Source organism: Lotus japonicus, chromosome 1 (assembly GCF_012489685.1).
Source record: "Lotus japonicus ecotype B-129 chromosome 1, LjGifu_v1.2".
Taxonomy (NCBI): domain Eukaryota; kingdom Viridiplantae; phylum Streptophyta; class Magnoliopsida; order Fabales; family Fabaceae; genus Lotus; species Lotus japonicus.
In genome coordinates this window covers 80,421,730-80,441,347 of record NC_080041.1, presented here as the reverse complement: position 1 = coordinate 80,441,347, position 19,618 = coordinate 80,421,730, and the positions used below count along the sequence as shown (strand labels likewise).

Here is a 19,618-nt window from a genome sequence, read left to right as displayed (position 1 = left end):
TGTGGATAAAATATTAAAAAATTTTAAATTTATTTGTATGTTATAACCCGATGAATCAAATCAAACTAACCCAATTTTTTTAATCGGATCTGTTTGGTTTGGTTTGGGTTTGACAAAAATATTTAAAGAAACCACACCAAACCCCTCAATTATCTTTATTCAATCAACCCAACCCCTAAACACTCCAAAAAGAGAATTACCTCTTGAGCCACCCTAGCATTATTTGTCGTGCCCCTTTCTGGAATGAAGCTAGATTGAAGGGGCCTAATAATCAGATCCAGGAACGACCGGAGACGAAGTACAAAAACCTTAGTAATAATCTTATAAGTTATAAACAACGGATAATTGGTCGAAACTCTTTCATCTAATTCGGCACATCCACCTTAAGAATTAAAACCATAAGAGCTTCTACAAGAGAAGGATCAATGGTACCTAAGGCAAAAGTAGTTTGGACAATCCTCCAAACATCATCATCCACTATGTCCCGGTATAATGATAACGTTTGATTATATCACAATAGTTTTATACGAAGTTGAAATTGGAAATTATCCGTATCATTCAAGTAAAGAAAGTTATTTTTTCCCATTTAAATTCCAAGTAAAATATAAGATTACAAAAGTGAGTGTCACTACATAAGAACTCTTCAAATAATATACTTGGACATGATGTAGCAAGTTAAGCCCTCTATCTCTAGATGGTATGGGACTAAGTCAAAGACAAACAACTTTCAAGTTCTACTACTGATGCAGTCAAGTGACGCTTTCAAAAGGGAAAAAAAAACTTATATATAGAGGACCTGCAAGTGAGAGAGAGCTTCAAGAATTTGGTTAGAAAACAAATATTGCAAGGGATTCAATCACCTTAATTGGATTCTGGGCTAGTCCAGTTGTCCTCAGGGTCAAGTACTCAAGTGGGCTGTTGAACTGAAAGGGGTTGAGTACCAACATGTGGAAGAAGATCTCAGCAACAAAAGTGCCACGCTACTGCAGTATAACCCTGTTTACAAGAAGGTGCATGATGGTAAGGCGCCTTAGGCAGCACCAAATTTCCAAAGTCTTTGTTGAAATTCAAACATGGTTCAAACTAACAAACTAAAAGGCAGATAAAGCAGCTACTGAACACACAAAAACTAACAAACTAAAAGGTAGATAAAGCAGCTACTGAACACGTACACAAAAAAAATCTCCAAGTTTGTGAACGGGAAATCACTTGAAATTGAAAGGGAAATCAATTGAAATTTCATCCCCCAAAGAGTTCCATAAATTCCTCCACGGTGAGATCATAATAAACGTTGGTGTTGAAGCAGCAATGTGTTGGTGATTTTAGAATCATCAATGTATTTTACTTTGTTCGAAAGTGTGCAAACACGATTTTCGAAGTTATCCAGGATTATCATACCCAAAATTCTAACACGATGTTGTGGGTTAGCATGCTTCATGTTTTCACGGGAGCGTCGTTCAAGAGTTTGCTTGAAGACACTGAACCTGTAGAGTTTCTGTTCTTCCGAAGAGTATGTTCGGCCATGTCTCTTGCACCAGATTTCGAACAATTCTCTAGCTTTTGTTTCTGAACAGAAATAGCCATTGCGTTTGGGTGGAGCATTCTATATTTTCCTTGAAGACACCGAACCTGTAGAGTTTTTGTTCTTCAGAGGAGTATGTTTTGTGATATTTCCTACACCAGCTTTCGAACAGGTCTCTGGCTTCCTTTACAATTTTGTACGTTCCAAATAAAAAATAGCCTAAAAAATATATATGACAGGTTGGTTTACGGTTATAGTATACCTTCAGAGTCAGAAGGTTCTTTGAGTAAAGAGGAGAGAGCTTGGGATCTGAACTTGAAGACAGAGGAGGCAGGAGCGAGGGCCGTCAAGGGTCGCCGAGTGAAGCAGAAAGAGGAAGCGTGAGGGGCTTGACACCCCCACTTTATTCAATATGAAATATATTAATACGGAATTTTAAATTCCGTATTTATTTTAGTATGCAATGAATAGTTGAAAATGTGCCACATATGCTCAAATACAGTACGGTTTTTTAAGTTTCGTATTATCCCGTATTAAATAAAGTGGGGTGTCAAACCCAATAGGTGAGGTGTCAAACCCAATTCCTGAAGCAAAGGCGTCGGAAGGTGGTTGTTGCGGTTGAGATGGTGGAGTGGGAGGATAGCGCCGAGGGTTAAAGCACATGCATTTGTGTCATATGAAGCGGAAAGGAATGTGATGTGAACGAAAGTTTTTTTTGGTCAAAACAAAACGACCTTGGTTTTCTCTTAAATCCTATTCCTTCTCTGTTTATAAGCCCAACAGTCAAAAAACAAAACATTAAGCCCAATTTTTTTGAATTTCAAGTTAAAGATTGAAGTTGTTTTAAGATTGAGACGTGAACTTTTTTTATCTTGCTCTAAATTTTTTTTTTTAAAATTATCTTGCTCTAAATTGTTGGCACATAGAATTATAATGACTCTCTAGATTAGATTATACTAGTTTGTTACAGACTCAAAGTACTACTAAAAGTAAGATTATTGGATGCAAATCTATGAGACATATAGATTGGGGTGAGAGAGGTCAAATTGGGGAGGATATATACTAGCTTCGATTGGGTAAGAGTTATTAGACATATGAGTTAGAGTGGGAAAGGTTCAGGGACCGATTCCTGGAGGGCGCAATTTGACCCCGTTTGAAAGAACTTATTTGAGCTTATCTGATAGGATAAGCGCTTATGCCAGTGTTTGGGAGAACTTATGCAGACAATTTATGACGTACAATAAGCTTTTTTGAGCTTATTTTCATAAGCTACTCATGATAGCTTATGGAAAATAGTTTATGCTTATATATAACTTATTTTCAATTTATTTCGATAAATTTTTTAAAATAGCTTATTAATAAGCGCTTATGTTGACATAAGCGCTTAATTAAGTTGTTTTTCCAAATGGGGCCTTTATCTCTGATGTACCAATTTTTATTATTTTTCATAATTAGATTAGATATATACTATATGAGTTTAATTTTGATTCACTATCAGTGTAGTATTTTTTTTACTCAGTCAATCAATCAGATTTCAAAAAATTGTCATGTCACTCAATTTATTAAATAAAACATCTATCTTTCCCACATTCAAGAAATCTGATTGGCTAACGGCGTAAGAAAATCTTTACACCGTCAGCAGGGGCGGAGTCAGGAATTTGACACTGGAGTGGCTAAATATCAAACAAAAAATTAATTTCACTTTCTTCTATCTAAACCATGTTTGTTTTTAAACTTATTTTTACGTATTATTTCTATACACATTAATCTTCTATCTTTTATTTTATCAAACTTCGTTATATCAAACATAATTTTATCAAACACTAATCCTAATGATTCGATATGTAAATTCTTTAAAAAAAATATATGTGTGAATCAATTGATATAATTGATACCAATTATGATATTAGGTTATGTATAAATATATAAAATTGTCAAAACACTCAATAGAGTTCTTCTAGTATAGTGGTAAACATATGAATTTGTTTTTATCCTAGGAGTAGGAGGTTCGATTCTCATTCCCAGCAATTATCCGTTTTTATAGTCACGGGTGCTAGAAAAATAATATACCTAGTACTAGTATGAATATCGAAAATATTCAGAGGCGCGGAGCACCGATAAGCCACCCCTGTGGCTCCGCCCATGATCGTCGGTGCATCAAACTTTTTCTCATATTTTAAAATATACCCTACTTCGACTTTGAAATTTACATAACTACCTTATCATATAGCATGCTTTAGTCCATCAATTTTTTGAATTTGAAATTTACGTTAATTTGATTTTTTTCTCTTTCTTTTTTGAATTTATGCTATGAAACAAAAAACTATTTCCAGACTAAAATTCTTTTTCAAAATAGGTTTTCTTAATCAGAAATTTTTTGTGGACTGGGCGAGACCCCTTGGGCCATCGCCCAGGGATGCTTGCCTCAGGGCGACGCGTGAGCCAGTGACGGATCCAGAAATTTGATGCAGTGGGGGCAATATATACATATAAATTTGTAAAAAAAAAAAAAATACTATTAGAAGTGAGAACATTTTTTACTAAAAGAGGCACAAGTGATGACACTTTTTACCAAAGGGACCATCAAAAACCACATTTTTTACTACTCAAGTGAGGACATTTAGAAATGTGAGACTCAAGTGAGGGCATTTAGCAATGTGTGGAAATAAGTGAGAGCATTTTTTTATCAAAGAAGTCATAAAAAACCACATACTTTTACTACTCAATTTTTTTTTCTAATGTTTTTTCCAAATTTAAGTGAGGGCACTTGCCCTCATACCTATACACCTAAATCCATCCCTGGCGTGAGCCAGGGAATTAGGCCTCCCCCGAGAGGCCCAACCAGCCCACTAAGCATAGTTAGGGACGCCAGTCCCAACCCTAGCCTATAAATAGAGGGTGATTACCAATTGTAAGTTTGAGAAATAACAAACTTGAAATTCAGTTACACTCTCTCTCTAAGCGGTTACACGCTCTCTCTCTAGATTCTCTCATTGCAATCCCTTCACTCTAGGTACTATACCTTCTTTCAATGTTCTTGGCTGATACATTTTGAAATCAACTTTCTTTAAATTTGAATCCTAAAACTTTGTTTAAATTTCAAAAACAAAAAAATACGGATGAATTAAAGAAAGATGTTTTGTCCTCGAATGATAGCTCAAGTGGTAAGAGCTAGGGGACATGTAGGTTAGGTGGGGGAGGTCCAGGGATCAATGTGTGGCGGGTGCAATTTATCTTTCCGACGTACCAAAAGAAAAGATGTTTCGCTTCCTGTGTTCGACCCCCTGTTTGTGGAGCCTCAAGGGATCTGGACTTTTACTCGGGAAATCAGTTTTTTATGGCTCTAAACTTCGATCTCTTCTACTAGGATTAAAGTTGCAAGGATTTCTTTGGTCTTTGGTTGCTGTCGAGGAAGAAAGAAGGATGACTTCATGAGATACATGTCTCGGATGAATTCTATTTACTTTGAGTGCACAAGAAATTCTGACATAGGTCCTTGAGGAAGCTTGGTGTAAAAAAGATTCTTTTTAGTCTTGCCTGACATCATGAAAAGAAATCGGAGGAACCTAAAAAGGAGTCCAGTAAGGATTAGGTTGCTATATAAGAAATGGAGCTTTCATGCATAGCAAGGACTGGGCTCGAAAGGTTTGTCGCTCCCTCGAGGGATTCCCTATTTTCCTTATGTGTCTCCCTGACAATTTCTCTATTTTTTTTTTTTGGGCTAATCCTCAAATTGGTCACTGTCTTTGTATCGTCGTCTGAACTAGGTACCTCGCTGGAAATATTATTGAAAAAGATCATCCTCTTTCCTCCATAGATGCTCTCTAGATGGGACTCAAAGTCAAAGACAACTACTTTCCAGTTCCACACCACTGACGCAGTGAATGACGCTTCTATAATAATATTATTAATAATAATAATAATAATAATAATAATAATAATAATAATAATAATAATAATATGATCTTATAACTTAATCATTTTAGCCATTGACCAGTTCTAACTCGATGAGTTGGTCACTTTTTTCTTAAATTGGCTACGTGTGCTAGTATATGCCACTCACTCAGATTGATTGGTTAATAATATCTTATTATAAATAAGCAATACTCTTATTCTTATAGTATATAGAGGACCTGCGAGTGGGAGAGCTTCAAGAATTTGGTTAGAAAACAAAAATGTCAGGGGATTCAGTCACATTAATGGGGTTCTGGGGTAGTCCATTTATGCTCAGGGTCAAGTGGGCTCTTGAACTAAAGGGGGTGCAGTACCAATATGTGGAAGAAGATCTCAGCAACAAAAGTGTCATGCTCCTGAAGTATAACCCTGTTTACAAGAAGGTACCAGTTCTTGTGCATGATGGTAAACCTCTGGCAGAATCACTAGTGATTCTTGAGTATATTGATGAGACCTGGAAGCAAAATCCTCTTCTTCCACATGATCCCTATGAAAGAGCCAAGGCCAGATTCTGGTCCAGATTCACTGACGAAAAGGTAATAAAGTGCATTAGTATTATGTGCACTACTTATTTTGTAAGAAATGTGGTTCGTAAGCATGCTTGATTTTCCTGGGGTAAGATCTTGAGTTCGCGACTTTTGCGTATGGGAAAAGCTCACACTGGGAGAACTAGAGCTAAGCCCACCGAGAGATGGATATTCCCGACTCGAACAGTATCCTTCCTGTGAAGGAGAACCATACTAGACCAAAAATAAATGTCTTAAACATTCAACCTCTAATACAAATACAACCTTTTCTTATTTTCAGTGTGTGCCAGCACTTATGGCGGCATTTTCCAAAGTAGGGGAGGAACAACAGAAAGCAGCACAAGAAGCTCGAGAGATTCTGAAGACCCTTGAAAGTGGACTTGAGGGAAAGCGCTACTTTGGAGGCCAAGGAATAGGCTTTGCTGATATTTCTATTGGATTTCTTGGATATTGGATTCGATTGGTGGAAGAAACAGTGGGCATAAACCTAATTGATACAGTGTCAATGGCTAAGCTTAATGCTTGGTGTGATGATTTTCTTGAGCTTCCTATTATCAAAGAGTCCATACCACCTCATGATAAACTGCTTGAGCACATGAAGGCCTTCCACAAGTTATTGACATCTTCATCCACTTGAAAGGGCTCGCGACATCTATAAATAATGGTTATGATTATATGGTTAGTTCATGTTAGATGTGTACCACCATAAATAATCATGGTTATGATCTCATGGCAAACCTATCATGCTGTAAATTAGAAATCTAGAAGAAGGCTATGTTTGGGTTATAGTTAGTGTTGAAACTATCTCCAATCTGAATTGCACTGTTGAACCAGTGGTAGCTAGAACACACAGTGTTCACAGAAGCACACACACAGTGTTGAGACTCGAGAGAAAGATAAGAGAGGAAGGAACAAAAGTTTGAGAGAGAATGTTATCTAATTCTCATTAACAGTGTGTAACAGAATTACAAAGCAATTAGTATTTATAATATCAGTTTAACTGACTAATCACAACTAACTCTAAAGCAAACAACTAATCAAGCTTTAACACAACTAACAATAATTACCAAGTCTAATTGGAACTGAATTATTATTCAACAGTCAGCACTAGTGCAAACAAGCATTAACTCTCACTTCGAAATAAAAAGTGAACAGAACTTGTATTATCATTAGAAAATGTGTATCCTAGGCAATGGGAATACAATAAAAACCAAAATTTTCAGTAATAAAGTAGTTTGCACTTTGCTCTTCATAATAGATATTTGGATTCACTTTAAAATTTACTAAAGTCACTTCAAAATGAAGATACAGCACATAACTTTTACACTAAACTTGATTGGTTTTTGTGCTTGTTGTGAATCCATATAGACACTCAGATTTCTTCCCAAAATACACTGCAGAGTATTTTGGCTACGTACCTCAAGCTGAACATTAGACGCACCTCGAGATGAACATTAAACGCAGAGCTGCAAACCAAAAACAAATGCATGAGAATGAACAAAAAAATATAAAAGAGGCACACAAAAAAAAACTACAAGAGAAGCAGAGAATTCAAGATTGGCTTTATTTCTCACCAGTCGCCACAGCCCGAGTATAACATCTATCTTGGTTGCTTGGCTGGCCATACCAATTTAATATTGCAGGCAAGTAATAGAAATTTAACCATTCCATAAAGATATAAATTCATATCAAACCTGTTAGACACCAAGTAATAAACAATATTCTCCATAAATAATTAGCCACACTAAAAATAATGAAAAAAATGGGAAACGAACATTTAGCCATGTGAAACAAACGACGCCAGTATAGATAATGCAGTAAAGTCTCCAGCACCAATGCAACAGTAAAAGACCACTTGTTTATGCAGAACACTAGGTATAACCAACTCATGTTTCAAACGTATAAAACAGTTGTTACAAATGGAATTATGGATCTCATTTAGTGGGATAATGCTATTCAGGGCCGTGTACATCACTAGGTCAATTAGGCAATTGCCTAAGGCCTCCCAATATATTTAAGGCCCCCAAAAAAATTAGTACATATAGAATATACTACTAAGATTTAAGAAATGTAATAAAAAAATATTAAATTAAGTAATATTAATGGCAACAGAGGAAATGCAATGTGAGAACTTAGAAGTGCAACTTTGGTAGTTATTAGTAGTAGTATTTTGTATCAACAAATTTACATTTTCCAAAAAATAAGTAAATAAATATCCGTTCTTTTTACATTCTCAAAATTGAAAAAATTAATTTGTGTTACTTATCATAGTTTATTTTTTTATGACTTATGTATCTATAGTATTATACAATGTTTTTCACAGACTTCACTCATTATTTCTTCTCTATTTTTTTTTCTTTTCACGTTGAAGTGAATTATTAAATGAGATATTTGAATTTAAAATGTAGCAAAATCTCACATGGTTTTATTCATTGTGTTCCTGGTTCTATTGTTCATAACTTTCTTATTTATTTTACTGTATAAAACTCTGATAAATGATTTTGCAACTCAAAAAGCTAGAAGGTTAATATAAAAAATTGAAAGTTGATATGATATATCATGTCTTTTTAAAATACTTGTCAAAATAAAATCACTTTAATATTTTCGCCTTAGGCCCCAAAAACTCTATACACGGCCCTCATGCTATTGTTATTGTTGTTGGTGTTGTTGTAACGTATGGAATATGGAGTTTTTTCATTGGATATCCAGATCGCGCTAAAGGTTACAGGTTCTTTTGTCCTAATAGAGGTAATAAAATTGTGGAGTCTATGCATGCAAAATTTCTTGAGCTTGATGTAGCCGAGCCTGCCATTGCATCTGATAATATTGATTCTCTTATGCCTAGTGTTGTAACTATATCACTACCTGTTTTTAATAATGCTAGCTCATCCACTACTCATGGAGTAGCTACCCCCATTGAGAATGTGGCTGAACCACTTGTTGATAATGTAGTTCAATCACCTGTTGAGAATGTGGTTGATCCTCCTGTTCAGGTTGAGGTTGCACGACTTGATGAGCCAATTGAGCAAATTCCTGTTAGAAGGTCAGTTAGACAAAGGCGACCTGCTATCACTAATGATTTTGTGGTTTATCTCAGCGAGGATGCTTATGATATTGGTGATGTTGTTGATCCTAAGAATTATCAAGAAGCTATTACTTGTTCTCAATCTAATATGTGGACAGATGCTATGTATGATGAAATAAAATCCATGGCCAACAATGATGTCTGGGAGCTTGTGGAGTTACCAGGGAATTGTAAGGCGATTGGTTGCAAGTGGATATTCAAAACAAAGAAGGACTCAAAAGGTAAAATTGAAAGATTTAAGGCAAGGCTTGTGGCTAAGGGATTCACACAGAAAGAAGGGGTTGATTTTAATGAGACATTTTCTCCTGTTTCAACCAAAGATTCTTTTAGAATTATTATGGCTCTTGCAGCCCATTTTGACTTGGAGTTGCATCAGATGGATGTCAAGACAACTTTTCTGAATGGTAACCTCAGTGAGGAGGTGTACATGCAACAACCTGAGGATTTTGTGACAAGTGGCAATGAGCACTTGGTTTGTAGATTAAAGAAATCTATTTATGGTTTGAAACAGGCTTCTAGACAATGGTACTTGAAATTTGACGAGGTGGTGACTTCCTTGGGCTTTGAAGAAAATAAAGTTGATCAGTGCATCTATCTTAAGGTCAGTCAGAGCAAATTCATCTTTCTTGTGTTATATGTTGATGATATTTTGCTAGCTAGTAATGACCTTGGTCTACTTCATGAGACCAAACATGCTGACTAAGTTCTTTGATATGAAAGATCTTGGTCAAGCATCTTTTGTGTTGGGAATTGAAATTCTTAGAGATAGATCACGTGGTCTGCTTGGCTTGTCTCAGAAAGCTTATATTGATAGAGTCCTAGAAAGGTTCAATATGCAAACTGGTAAGCATGGGGATGTTCCAGTTACTAAAGGTGACAAATTTAGTAAAGATCAATGTCCTAGAAATGAGATTGAGCGAGCAGAGATGAAGGGGAAACCATTTGATAGTGCATTGGGAAGCTTGATGTATGCTCATGTATGCACTAGGCCAGACATTGCTTTCATAGTTGGCGTTTTGGGTAGATACCAGTCTAATCCTGGGAATGATCATTGGATTGCTCTAAGAAAGTAATGAGATACTTGCAGAGAACAAAAGAGCATATGCTTGTATTTAGGAGAGTTGAGAACTTGGAAATAGTTGAGTACATGCCTTGATGATAAGAAATCTACTTCTGGTTACATTTTCATGCTAGTTGGAGGTACAAAATCCTGGAAAAGTAAGAAGCAAACTCTTGTTGCCTCTTCTACTATGCAAGCAGAGTTCATTGCTTGTTATGCTGCTGCCACCCATGCTGTTTGGTTGAGAAATTTGGTGATTGGACTTCACATTGTTGATTCCATTGCTAGGCCTAACAGTGCATCTGTGTTCTACACTAAAAATAATAAAACTACTAATGGCTCTAAGCACTTGGAATTGAAGTATTTGACAGTTAGAGAGTTAATTCACTCTTTTCTTTCTTAAGTTTCTCTTCCTCATCAGGTGTACTCTGTGCATCAACGACAGGTTTGGGCTCAAGCAACGCCACATCAACGTCAGCAATCCCTAATGAAAACTCTAATGCTTTGTTTGGTAGAGGTGAGTTTGTGAAGAGAGAGATAGGTTGGAGAGAGTTAGAGAAGAGAAAGGAGAAACACACTTGTTTGGTAGGGGAAAGAGGGGGGAGAGAGAGGTGAGAAGGTGGGCCCTACCACATTTTTGGGTCTCCCCAAAATGAAGAGAAATGAGAAGAGAGAGGAGAGTTGTTGTTTTTATACATATTTTTACATTTCTGGCGATTACAATTTGCCATAAATAGTCAAAAACCGCCAGAAATGTTATGACACAATAAAATTTTTTTTTTCTCTCTCCTCCACCTCATTCTTTCTCTTCTATCCCTCTTCTCTTTATATTATACCAAACAACCTCTAAATCTACTTTATTTCTCACCTATTTCTTTCTACTCAACTTCTCTCTTCCCTACTCTCTCTTCCCTATCTCTCTCTTCCCTATCAAATAGAGTGTAAGTCTTGCTTCCATTTCTTATAATTGGACCCAGTCAGGATCTCAATAGAAGCAGAACAGTTATTCACAGAGAAGTTCACTGTTAAGACAAAACAGGAATGCATTAAAACAAAAAATATGGGCAAGATATAGCTTTAATGAACACAAGCTATTATGATGAGGCCAACATCATTACACATTCCCCTTTGGGCGGAATGCGCAAACCCAAGTCGCAACAAAGGTCAGAACCTCAGATGAGTTACTCAATGAGCACATGTATTGGGTTCAAAAATCTATCTTCTTTGGACAGATAGATTCCCTAAACCAAAACACCTCCAATAACTTCATCCACAAATCTCAAGAATAAGCTACTCAGTGAACATACATTGACATCAAAATTTTATCGTCTTTGGACAGATAAATTTCTAGACCAATGTACCTCCAATAGCCATCCTCAATCACTACACACAAGAACCCACCTTTGGGGAGGACAATCGTACACAATGATCAGAGACAATCAAAATTTTCTTTTGCCCAGAATTCATGAGTCAGCCATGAACTCAAACAATATAGCATTCCCAATCAGTTTTGTACTCAACATTTCAAGTAAATATTTATAATCAATTAAGAGGATATTATATAATTACTAAGTTGCATACATAGATCATATATATAATATGCAATATAATACTGTCAGAAGGAGAAAGTTTTATAATCTGGTTTCTTGACAAGCCTAATACAAGTCGCGCATATAAAAGTGGACATACATACCTAAATGGTTTTTAAACCATCTAAATCCCGTGTAGGTTCTACAATGCTAGAAATTTGATTGCTATTTCTTGTGTACACAATATCATATAAAATTGATGCTATCATATATAACTAAAATCATCTACAAACAATGTATGATAAATTGACTCCTTCTCCCGTACAACATGTACCAACGATCATGATTAAATACACACAGACTTGTTCGTGAACAAAGGATTTACGGTGCCGGTGCATAATAAAATATTAACAGATCGATTGAGAAAGAAAATAGGGTAGATGAAAAACGCATGTTCGAGATTCTAATTTCACGAAAAGTGAATTGATTTTAAAATCATACAATCAATCACGAATTGGGTCCTAACTCATAATTAAGGCTCTGATACCAAATGTAAGCGGAAATTTTCATGTAACAATTATATGAAATTAGAACACAACACTTACTTGTTGAAGACATGATTTTGGAGAAGAAGGATTGTTGTCCTTGATTCAATTCACCTGCAATGTTCAATGACCAGATCTTCTTCTGTATCTCACACCCCTTTCACAACTCTCAATGGGGCAAGCTGTGGAGCAGACAAATTTCTGATGTCGTGATTACAGAGGGGACCTAGCCAAACATGTTATATCCCTAGTCCCTTCCCATTATGGGTCAAGGGTTATGGTCCACACTGTTGACTAGTTGACGGAGTCGGTGATATTTGTAAACATGGAAGGTTTTATGTCAATAGATGATATAATAATCGTCATGATTCGATATTACTTGGCTTTTGTTGGACGAAGTCGTACTCAGACGTTGCACTTGGAATTATGCGTTTTCTTAAGATGTGGCCACATCTTTAGAGATTAGTTATTAACCCGAGAGTCTTTTTCATACACATGCTTTTGAAAATTAAAATCATACAATTAATTTTGCCCAGGTGGGAGAATGTTAGATTTATCTAACGTTTTGTGGGCTATAATTAATTGTTATTTTGTTTGTTAAAAACGGGTTAATTCATAATTCTGACAGGGGTGCATTGGGCTCTATTATTTGTTATGTGATCTCTTTTAATTGGGCCTGAGCATCTGTAAGTTAATTGGTGTGGGTTGAAGTGTGGATCATAACCCTTAACCCATAATGGGAAGGGACTAGGGTTATAACATGTTTGGCTAGGTCCCTTCTATAATCACGACACCAGAAACTTGTCTGCTCCACAGCTTGCCCCATTGAGAGTTGTGAAAGGAGTGTGAGATACAGAGGAAGATCTGGTCATTGAACATTGCAGGTGAATTTAATCAAGGACAACAATCCTTCTTCTCCAAAATCATGTCTTCAACACGTAAGTGTTGTGTTCTAATTTCATATAATTGTTACATGAAAATCTCCGCTTACATATGGAGTTGTTTGTCAAGCAAAACTATCCTAACAGGAACAGAATCGTTTGTCAAGAACACCTTAAGAATTGGTATGGCCAGCCAATTTAAAGTTTGCTAAAAGGAACACCTTAAAAATTGTAACACAAGTACAGGGATATATCGTTCAAAATTATTTTGAATTAGTAATTGGAATACAATGTGATTTTTTTGTCTACTCTCTTGATAAATTAGAACACATCTGCCGTAGCAATCCAGCACTCTAACATTCTCTCATGGCAAGTTATAACTACTGATGTTATCTCATTTAGTATATTTATAAATGTTTGCCCTTACAGGCAAAAAAAAACATCGAGGAAAAAAAGCAAACACAAAAAGGAATGCGGATCAGGAAGAAATTCCTTACCAGACTTCAGCTTTCCCTCCAATGGCTGGTGGCCATCCTTTTTCTCAGGTTCTGAAAACATACCAAAAGCTTTAAAGTTATTAATTCTTACTGTCATTTAGAGATTTCTAGTGTGAATAATTGAACAGTTGAAAATGGGCAACTTTATGATAAAAAATTATGACAGGAATGGAGGAACCTAGATATATTTTTAGCTCCTGCAAGTTAGCAGCCAATTATGATAATGTATCAACAAACACAAAGAAGAAGTTTGTCTCTATTCAAACTGAAATTACCAAAACTTATGCTAGCCATACTGAAATTACTGATTTGCATTTTGCAGCAAACCGTATTACTATTATATTGAAAAGTAGAGGAATTGAATGTCTATAAATTACAAATGCTACTTCCTTCCTGTCTCCTAAGAAACTTCCAAAAATATATGAATATAGATATGGTGGTGTCAAGTTCACTGCTAATCTTCAAGAATAAGGTAAATGAAGTGAAACCTTCCTTCTGAGTTTTATGTCACAACGTTGCATGTTGGTTTTTTTGTTGTATTAGAAATGCGCTTGACTATAAAAATAAATAACATGTCTATGAAAAATGATTTACCATATGAATAAAATGAACCACCAGATTACTGCTACACCTCCTTGCACTTCAGCCTGAACATGTCCACAAACAAATTATTCTCAGAGGAAAAAAATGTTGCGCACCTTGCAACAAGCAATCAGGGAAACTTGGTGGATTTGAGGTTACATACCCAGTGAAGGCTTTAATGATGGAAAGGGTCTCATTATCCATCTCGACTTTATCTTCATCCATCATTTTAAGGATATGGAAAGGTGGTTTGTTAGCAGAAAGGTGCATTCTAAGCAATATTTTATACAATGACACACTCCCAAGACCTAAATTATGAATATCTGTAATAAACTCGTTTGCATATTCAAAATTCCCATGTTTCTCCAAATACTCTGCTATGGCCAATACATGCCTATGCGGCGGCCTCCAATGACAGTCTTTCAACATAGCTAAAGCTCTCTTCATGGAAATAATAGCCTCATCCATTCTTTGTGTATTGAGATATCCTTCAATGAGAATCTCCCATGTTTTGTAGTTTGGACAACCACCCTTCTGTAATGTGTGGAGATGCAGTGACTCAGCTTCTTCCATTAATCCATTCCGCACATATGCACCCAAAAGAATATTAGAGATTCTGATATCGTACTTCCGGCAATTAGACTCCCATTCCATGAAGATTCTCTTAGCTTGTACTATATCCTCAAGCTTCACCAAGCATGTAAGTATGCAAATGTAGTTGGCACAACTGATTCTTCCAGCAACTGCTTTACTAGCATCCCATAACCGCAAGACTCCCTCCTTTTCCTTCAAAGAGGCATATATTGTCATAAGGAAGAAGTAACCAAGACGGCCAAAGGTAGATAGTTTCGTCTCAGCATTTTTTAGAACTTGAATAGCCTTATCAGATTGTCCTGCTTTCACATAAACATTGGCTAAAGTAGCAAGACTGCTCCATCCCACCTCAACATTCTCATCATTTTGCATCACACTAAAAACTCTCTCTACTGCTGCAACCCCATATCCTTCTCCCTCACCACAAGCACTCATCCAAAGGTTGTAGGACAGAACATTACAGCGTACTTTATTTCGTCTCATTTGCTGGATAACAAGGGGTACCTTCCTGTACTCACATGTGGCAATATAAAGTTTCATCATCTCATTATACAGGTGAGGGCTCACCACTAGCCCCAGTTCATAGAGCTTCACCATGAAAGTCTCAGCTTTCCTGCTGTCCCTATCTCTTACATAGCCTCGCAAAAGCGGGAGACAGGCCGCTTTCTTCGCAGCTGAGTCAGGTAGATTTCTAAAATATTCTTCAGCTTCCGTTATACCATATGTTTCAATAATCAACTCCAATTTCATGGCATGATCATCCGGGATCGTTCGCAAATTCTTTTGGTTTTCCATCCATTTCAATATCTGTGATAATTAACCAATTTAAATTGCTTAGTGAATTGAACAGACATTGCTTAATCAAATCCATACATTGCATTGCAATTAGCCAATGAGTAACAACAAGCTCATCAGAAATTGGAAGAACCCATAATCAGCAATAGTGGAGAAGAAAACCGAACCTCAAGTGCGTGGTGGTAGCGCTTGGATTTGAGGAACGTTCTGGAGATGCGTCTGAGCTCGGAGGGTGGAACCACGTTGCCTTGGTCGATCCAATTCTGAAGCGCCGTTAATGGACTCCGATTGGGTGATCTGAGCTTCGATATCAGGTTCTTCAGGTCGTGGTTGTTGTGTGCGAATGCTGAACCGCCAGAATCTGCGGAGCTCCATAGAGTTCGTGCGCTGATTACAGAGCTTATGCTGCAAAATTTTCCGGCATCAGAAATTGAAGAAGGGGTTGGGGGAACGGTTAGAGTAAGAGGAAGATTCAGGGAGGCGTTACCGTCTGATTGCGGCGGAGAGAGCGCGGTTCGCCGCCATCGAAAGCTACGGCGTCGGCGATTCACGGTGCTGGTGTCTTGATTGGTAAAAACCCCACCAAAACCCCCGGGATGCAATATCTGTGGCGCGCGTGAGATTCTATACCTGGAAAATTAACAGTGTTTAATTTATTGTCTAAAAAATAAAAAATAAAATTGTCGATTAATTTAATTTTTAAAAGATGAGATAACACGTGTAATTCCAATTTTTTTTTGAACTGTAATACCAATTTCTGAAAAGACTAAAATGGATTGCAAAAAATTGAATAATAAAAAGGACAATTCCATCTTTTAGAATTTTAGTGAAAAACCTTTTAAATTGTTCCCGACTGATAGTTCAAGTGATTAAGAGCTTGGACACAAATCGGTTGGGGATAGGAGGTTCAGCGTTTAATTCCTGGAGGGTGTAATTTATTTTTTCAATGTAAAAAAAAACATCTGAAATCAAAATATTCAGTTCTTTATATATAATATATTAATGGATGCGGTGAAGTATTTACAAAAATAGTGTACATATTCTCTAAAATAATTCAAGGAAAAATATTCATTGGTCTAGGAATGGAGGTAGTTATTTATTTTTAGGGAAATCTCATCTCATAATATATTAATATGAGAAGGAGTTGAGTCTACAAATAGAGGATGATCAATATATTGAAGTTGGATCAATTAGAGTTCACTTTTAGCAATAATTAACCAAGTTCTAAAAAGTATTGGCTAGAAGTTAAGCAATTAAGCATTGGTTTGAAACCAAGCAGACAAGTCTTCACTCCTTGTTTGAAACGAAGGTGGATATTTTAATTGATAAGTTGTTTGTTTTAGTTTGCCTAGCCTTAGACATTGATATGAAGAATCAATGGTCAAAGGTACCTTTCCAGATCCATCACTGACGCAATGAATGACGCTTAAGAAAAGGAAAAAAAAAATACTCATTCTTATCTTCACAGCCATTATAAAAAGACGCAATGAATGACGCTTAGGAAAAGGAAAAAAAAAATACACATTATTTTAGCCATTGACCAGTTTGAACTGGATGACTTGCTGTCTTGGTCACTGACCAGTTTATACATAGAGGACCTGAGAGTGAGAAAGAGCTTCAAGAATTTGATTACAAAGCAAAAATGTCAGGGGATTCAGTCACCTTAATAGGGTTCTGGGGTAGTCCATTTGTCTTCAGTGTCAAGTGGGCTCTTGAACTAAAAGGGGTGAAATACCAATATGTGGAAGAAGATCTCAGCAACAAAAGTGCCATGCTCCTACAGTGTAATCCTGTTTACAAGCAGGTACCAGTTCTGGTGCATGATGGTAAGCCCCTGGCAGAATCACAAGTGATTCTTGAGTATATTGATGAGACCTGGAAGCAAAATCCTCTTCTTCCACATGATCCCTATGAAAGAGCCAAGGCCAGATTCTGGTCCAAATTCACTCAAGAAAAGGTAATGAAGTGTATTGGTATCATATGCACCACTTTTTTTTATCATCTATGTGATGTGAGAGGCGAGTCTCAGCACAATAGTAAGGTAGTTGTTGCTAAGTGATTTTGTCGTCACTAATTTAGGCCGTAAAATCAGTCTCTTACAAAAATGTAAGGTAAAATTATCTAAATTAGATCAACAAAGTGGGTCTGTCCCCTTTCTAGAACTCGCGCATAGCGGGAGCTTTATAACACCAAAGTTCCCTTTAGTATATTCTGTATTTAAAATCTAATACAAAAAACCAACTTCTTATTTTCAGTGTGAACCAGTACTTAAAGCAACCTTTCTCAAAGCAGGGGAGGAACAACAAAAGGCAGTACAAGAAGTTAGAGAGAATCTAAAGACCCTTGAAGGTGGACTTGAGGGAAAACGCTACTTTGGAGGTGAGGGAATAGGCTTTACTGATATTGCTATTGGGTGGCTTGGATATTGGGTTCGAATAGTGGAGGAGATTGTGGGTATAAGCCTAGTTGATACAGAATCGATGGCTAAGCTTAATGCTTGGTTCGATGATTTTCTTGAGCTTCCTATTATCAAAGAATCCATGCCAAATCGTGATAAACTGCTTCAGTACATCAAGACCTTCCACAATGCGTTGACGCCCCCATCCACCTGAAAGACTTTTGAGATACTCATTGGCATCTGTGTAAACAGAAGTTAATACTTACTTTTGACATGAATTGGATGATAATTTTCTTGTCTTAGTAACGTGCATCCTTGGCAATGCCTAGTATAATGATAAGGTTGAAAAACCAAAATTTTCAGTAATAAAGTAAACACTTCGCAGTTTGCTCTTTATAGTATGTTTGCACTCACTTTCAAATTAAGTAATTAACTAGAATCACTTCAAAATGAAAGTGCAACACATAGCTTTTGCACTTAACGGATTAACGTGCTTTGGATTCTATATGCATTGTGAATCTATAACATACTGAGTGCATGTTTATATAGTAAAACTAAAATCATGGTGGATAATTACAAAAATTAAGGAAAGTTACTTATGAGCGTTGTGATTTTAATTTCACCATAATACGCTTTTTGGCAATTTCCGCGACACTCTAACACATGGATCCACCCCTTTGACACTAAGTAATAAACAATATTCTTCACAAATAATTAGAAACATATTGGGGCTTATAAAATAAGAGAAATTACAATCACTTCTCCCGATGTTCGACATCATTGCGCTGATCTCCCATCTATTTTACAAAATGCATTGACAACATCTCCTTCATATATCATTTAGAACAATATAGAGGTGCTTAGTAATATAATGTCAAATTTTAGAAAAAGTCAGTGCAATAATAATAAATTTTACGGGAGGTTAGTGTAATATTAACAATAAAGAAAAGGTGATCAGTGTCTTATTAAATACTAAAATGGAAATAAGTGCAAATATAATAAACCTTTGGAGAGGTAAGTGCAATTTGCCAAAAAAAAAAATAATGCATATAAATTGACTGCTACGAAAATTATAGGGAATAAATAAACTAGAAATATATTTATATCCTTTATTAGTGGCCATTTATATAGCAATGACATGAAAATGAAAAGTTCTTCATGCTTCATGAGAACAGATTTCGTATAAAAAGTTATAATGCATATAAATTAATGAAAACTAATGACAATGTGTGACATAGTGGTTAGCTTACATTGTCTCATAACCATAAGATCGGGGTTTGATTCTCATTCATGGGAATTGAGCGGCTGAGCGCATTTCGTGGCCAGCCGTTTACAGCTTTGTGCGAGCACTTGTAGCGAAGAGGCTAATCAATATTGTCAGTGGTAGATACCCTAGGGTAACAAAAGAAAATTAATGAAAACTATTATGGAAACAAATAAACGAGAACAACCACTTCACACTTCTTAAGAAATCTAATTAATTGCATTAAAGTCTCTTGTGAATGTAAAAAACTCTTTGAAATAGAAATAGAAATAGAAAGTTTTTCTGTGAAATAAAAGCACCGACAAAATTTGTGGTTATTTCCTTCTTCCTTTCTTCTCATCTATGATAGACCTTCATTTACCTCAAATTAAAGATTTTTCCACAA

At 36.2% G+C, this 19,618-nt stretch overlaps 3 protein-coding genes across 9 annotated transcripts; 2 read left to right on the top strand and 1 right to left on the bottom strand.

Moving 5' to 3' along the window:
- Nucleotides 1-646: 646 nt before the first annotated feature.
- LOC130718550 (pentatricopeptide repeat-containing protein At5g27460) lies at nucleotides 647-16,199 on the bottom strand. Of its 7 annotated transcripts, XM_057569178.1 has the most exons (8): nucleotides 16,059-16,193; nucleotides 15,739-15,976; nucleotides 14,346-15,583; nucleotides 14,195-14,247; nucleotides 13,601-13,651; nucleotides 7,578-7,697; nucleotides 7,422-7,469; nucleotides 647-996 (listed from the first exon to the last, which is right to left on the bottom strand). In XM_057569178.1, the coding sequence occupies exons 1-4, from the start codon at nucleotides 16,094-16,096 to the stop codon at nucleotides 14,226-14,228; spliced, it is 1,536 nt and encodes a 511-aa protein (XP_057425161.1). In that variant the 5' UTR covers nucleotides 16,097-16,193; the 3' UTR covers nucleotides 647-996; nucleotides 7,422-7,469; nucleotides 7,578-7,697; nucleotides 13,601-13,651; nucleotides 14,195-14,225. The 7 variants fall into 7 exon arrangements, with proteins under 7 accessions (XP_057425161.1, XP_057425147.1, XP_057425166.1 ...); XM_057569164.1 differs by lacking the exon at nucleotides 647-996 and having other exon boundaries at nucleotides 7,220-7,469; nucleotides 16,059-16,199; XM_057569183.1 differs by lacking the exon at nucleotides 647-996 and having other exon boundaries at nucleotides 7,220-7,469; nucleotides 8,869-13,669.
- LOC130718593 (glutathione transferase GST 23-like) lies at nucleotides 5,644-7,011 on the top strand. The gene is made up of 2 exons (XM_057569209.1): nucleotides 5,644-6,012; nucleotides 6,284-7,011. Exons 1-2 carry the CDS (start codon nucleotides 5,698-5,700, stop codon nucleotides 6,638-6,640), a joined length of 672 nt encoding a protein of 223 aa, XP_057425192.1. The 5' UTR covers nucleotides 5,644-5,697; the 3' UTR covers nucleotides 6,641-7,011.
- An 874-nt stretch (nucleotides 16,200-17,073) lies between the features above and the next one.
- On the top strand, nucleotides 17,074-18,365 carry LOC130718601 (glutathione transferase GST 23-like). Its single transcript, XM_057569221.1, has 2 exons — nucleotides 17,074-17,528; nucleotides 17,827-18,365. Exons 1-2 carry the CDS (start codon nucleotides 17,214-17,216, stop codon nucleotides 18,181-18,183), a joined length of 672 nt encoding a protein of 223 aa, XP_057425204.1. The 5' UTR covers nucleotides 17,074-17,213; the 3' UTR covers nucleotides 18,184-18,365.
- The last annotated feature ends 1,253 nt before the right edge of the window (nucleotides 18,366-19,618 follow it).

Bases quoted from the DNA above. Each gene is read 5' to 3' on its own strand.
- LOC130718593 (XM_057569209.1), top strand. From the start codon at position 5,698: ATGTCAGGGGATTCAGTCACATTAATGGGGTTCTGGGGTAGTCCATTT. The intron at 6,013-6,283 runs GTAATAAAGTGC...TCTTATTTTCAG, and splicing joins CCAGATTCACTGACGAAAAG to TGTGTGCCAGCACTTATGGC.
- LOC130718550 (XM_057569164.1), bottom strand. From the start codon at position 16,096: ATGGCGGCGAACCGCGCTCTCTCCGCCGCAATCAGACG. The intron at 15,977-16,058 runs GTAACGCCTCCC...AAAATTTTGCAG, and splicing joins CTCTCCGCCGCAATCAGACG to CATAAGCTCTGTAATCAGCG. The intron at 14,248-14,345 runs GTATGTAACCTC...GGACATGTTCAG, and splicing joins ATCATTAAAGCCTTCACTGG to GCTGAAGTGCAAGGAGGTGT.
- LOC130718601 (XM_057569221.1), top strand. From the start codon at position 17,214: ATGTCAGGGGATTCAGTCACCTTAATAGGGTTCTGGGGTAGTCCATTT. The intron at 17,529-17,826 runs GTAATGAAGTGT...TCTTATTTTCAG, and splicing joins CCAAATTCACTCAAGAAAAG to TGTGAACCAGTACTTAAAGC.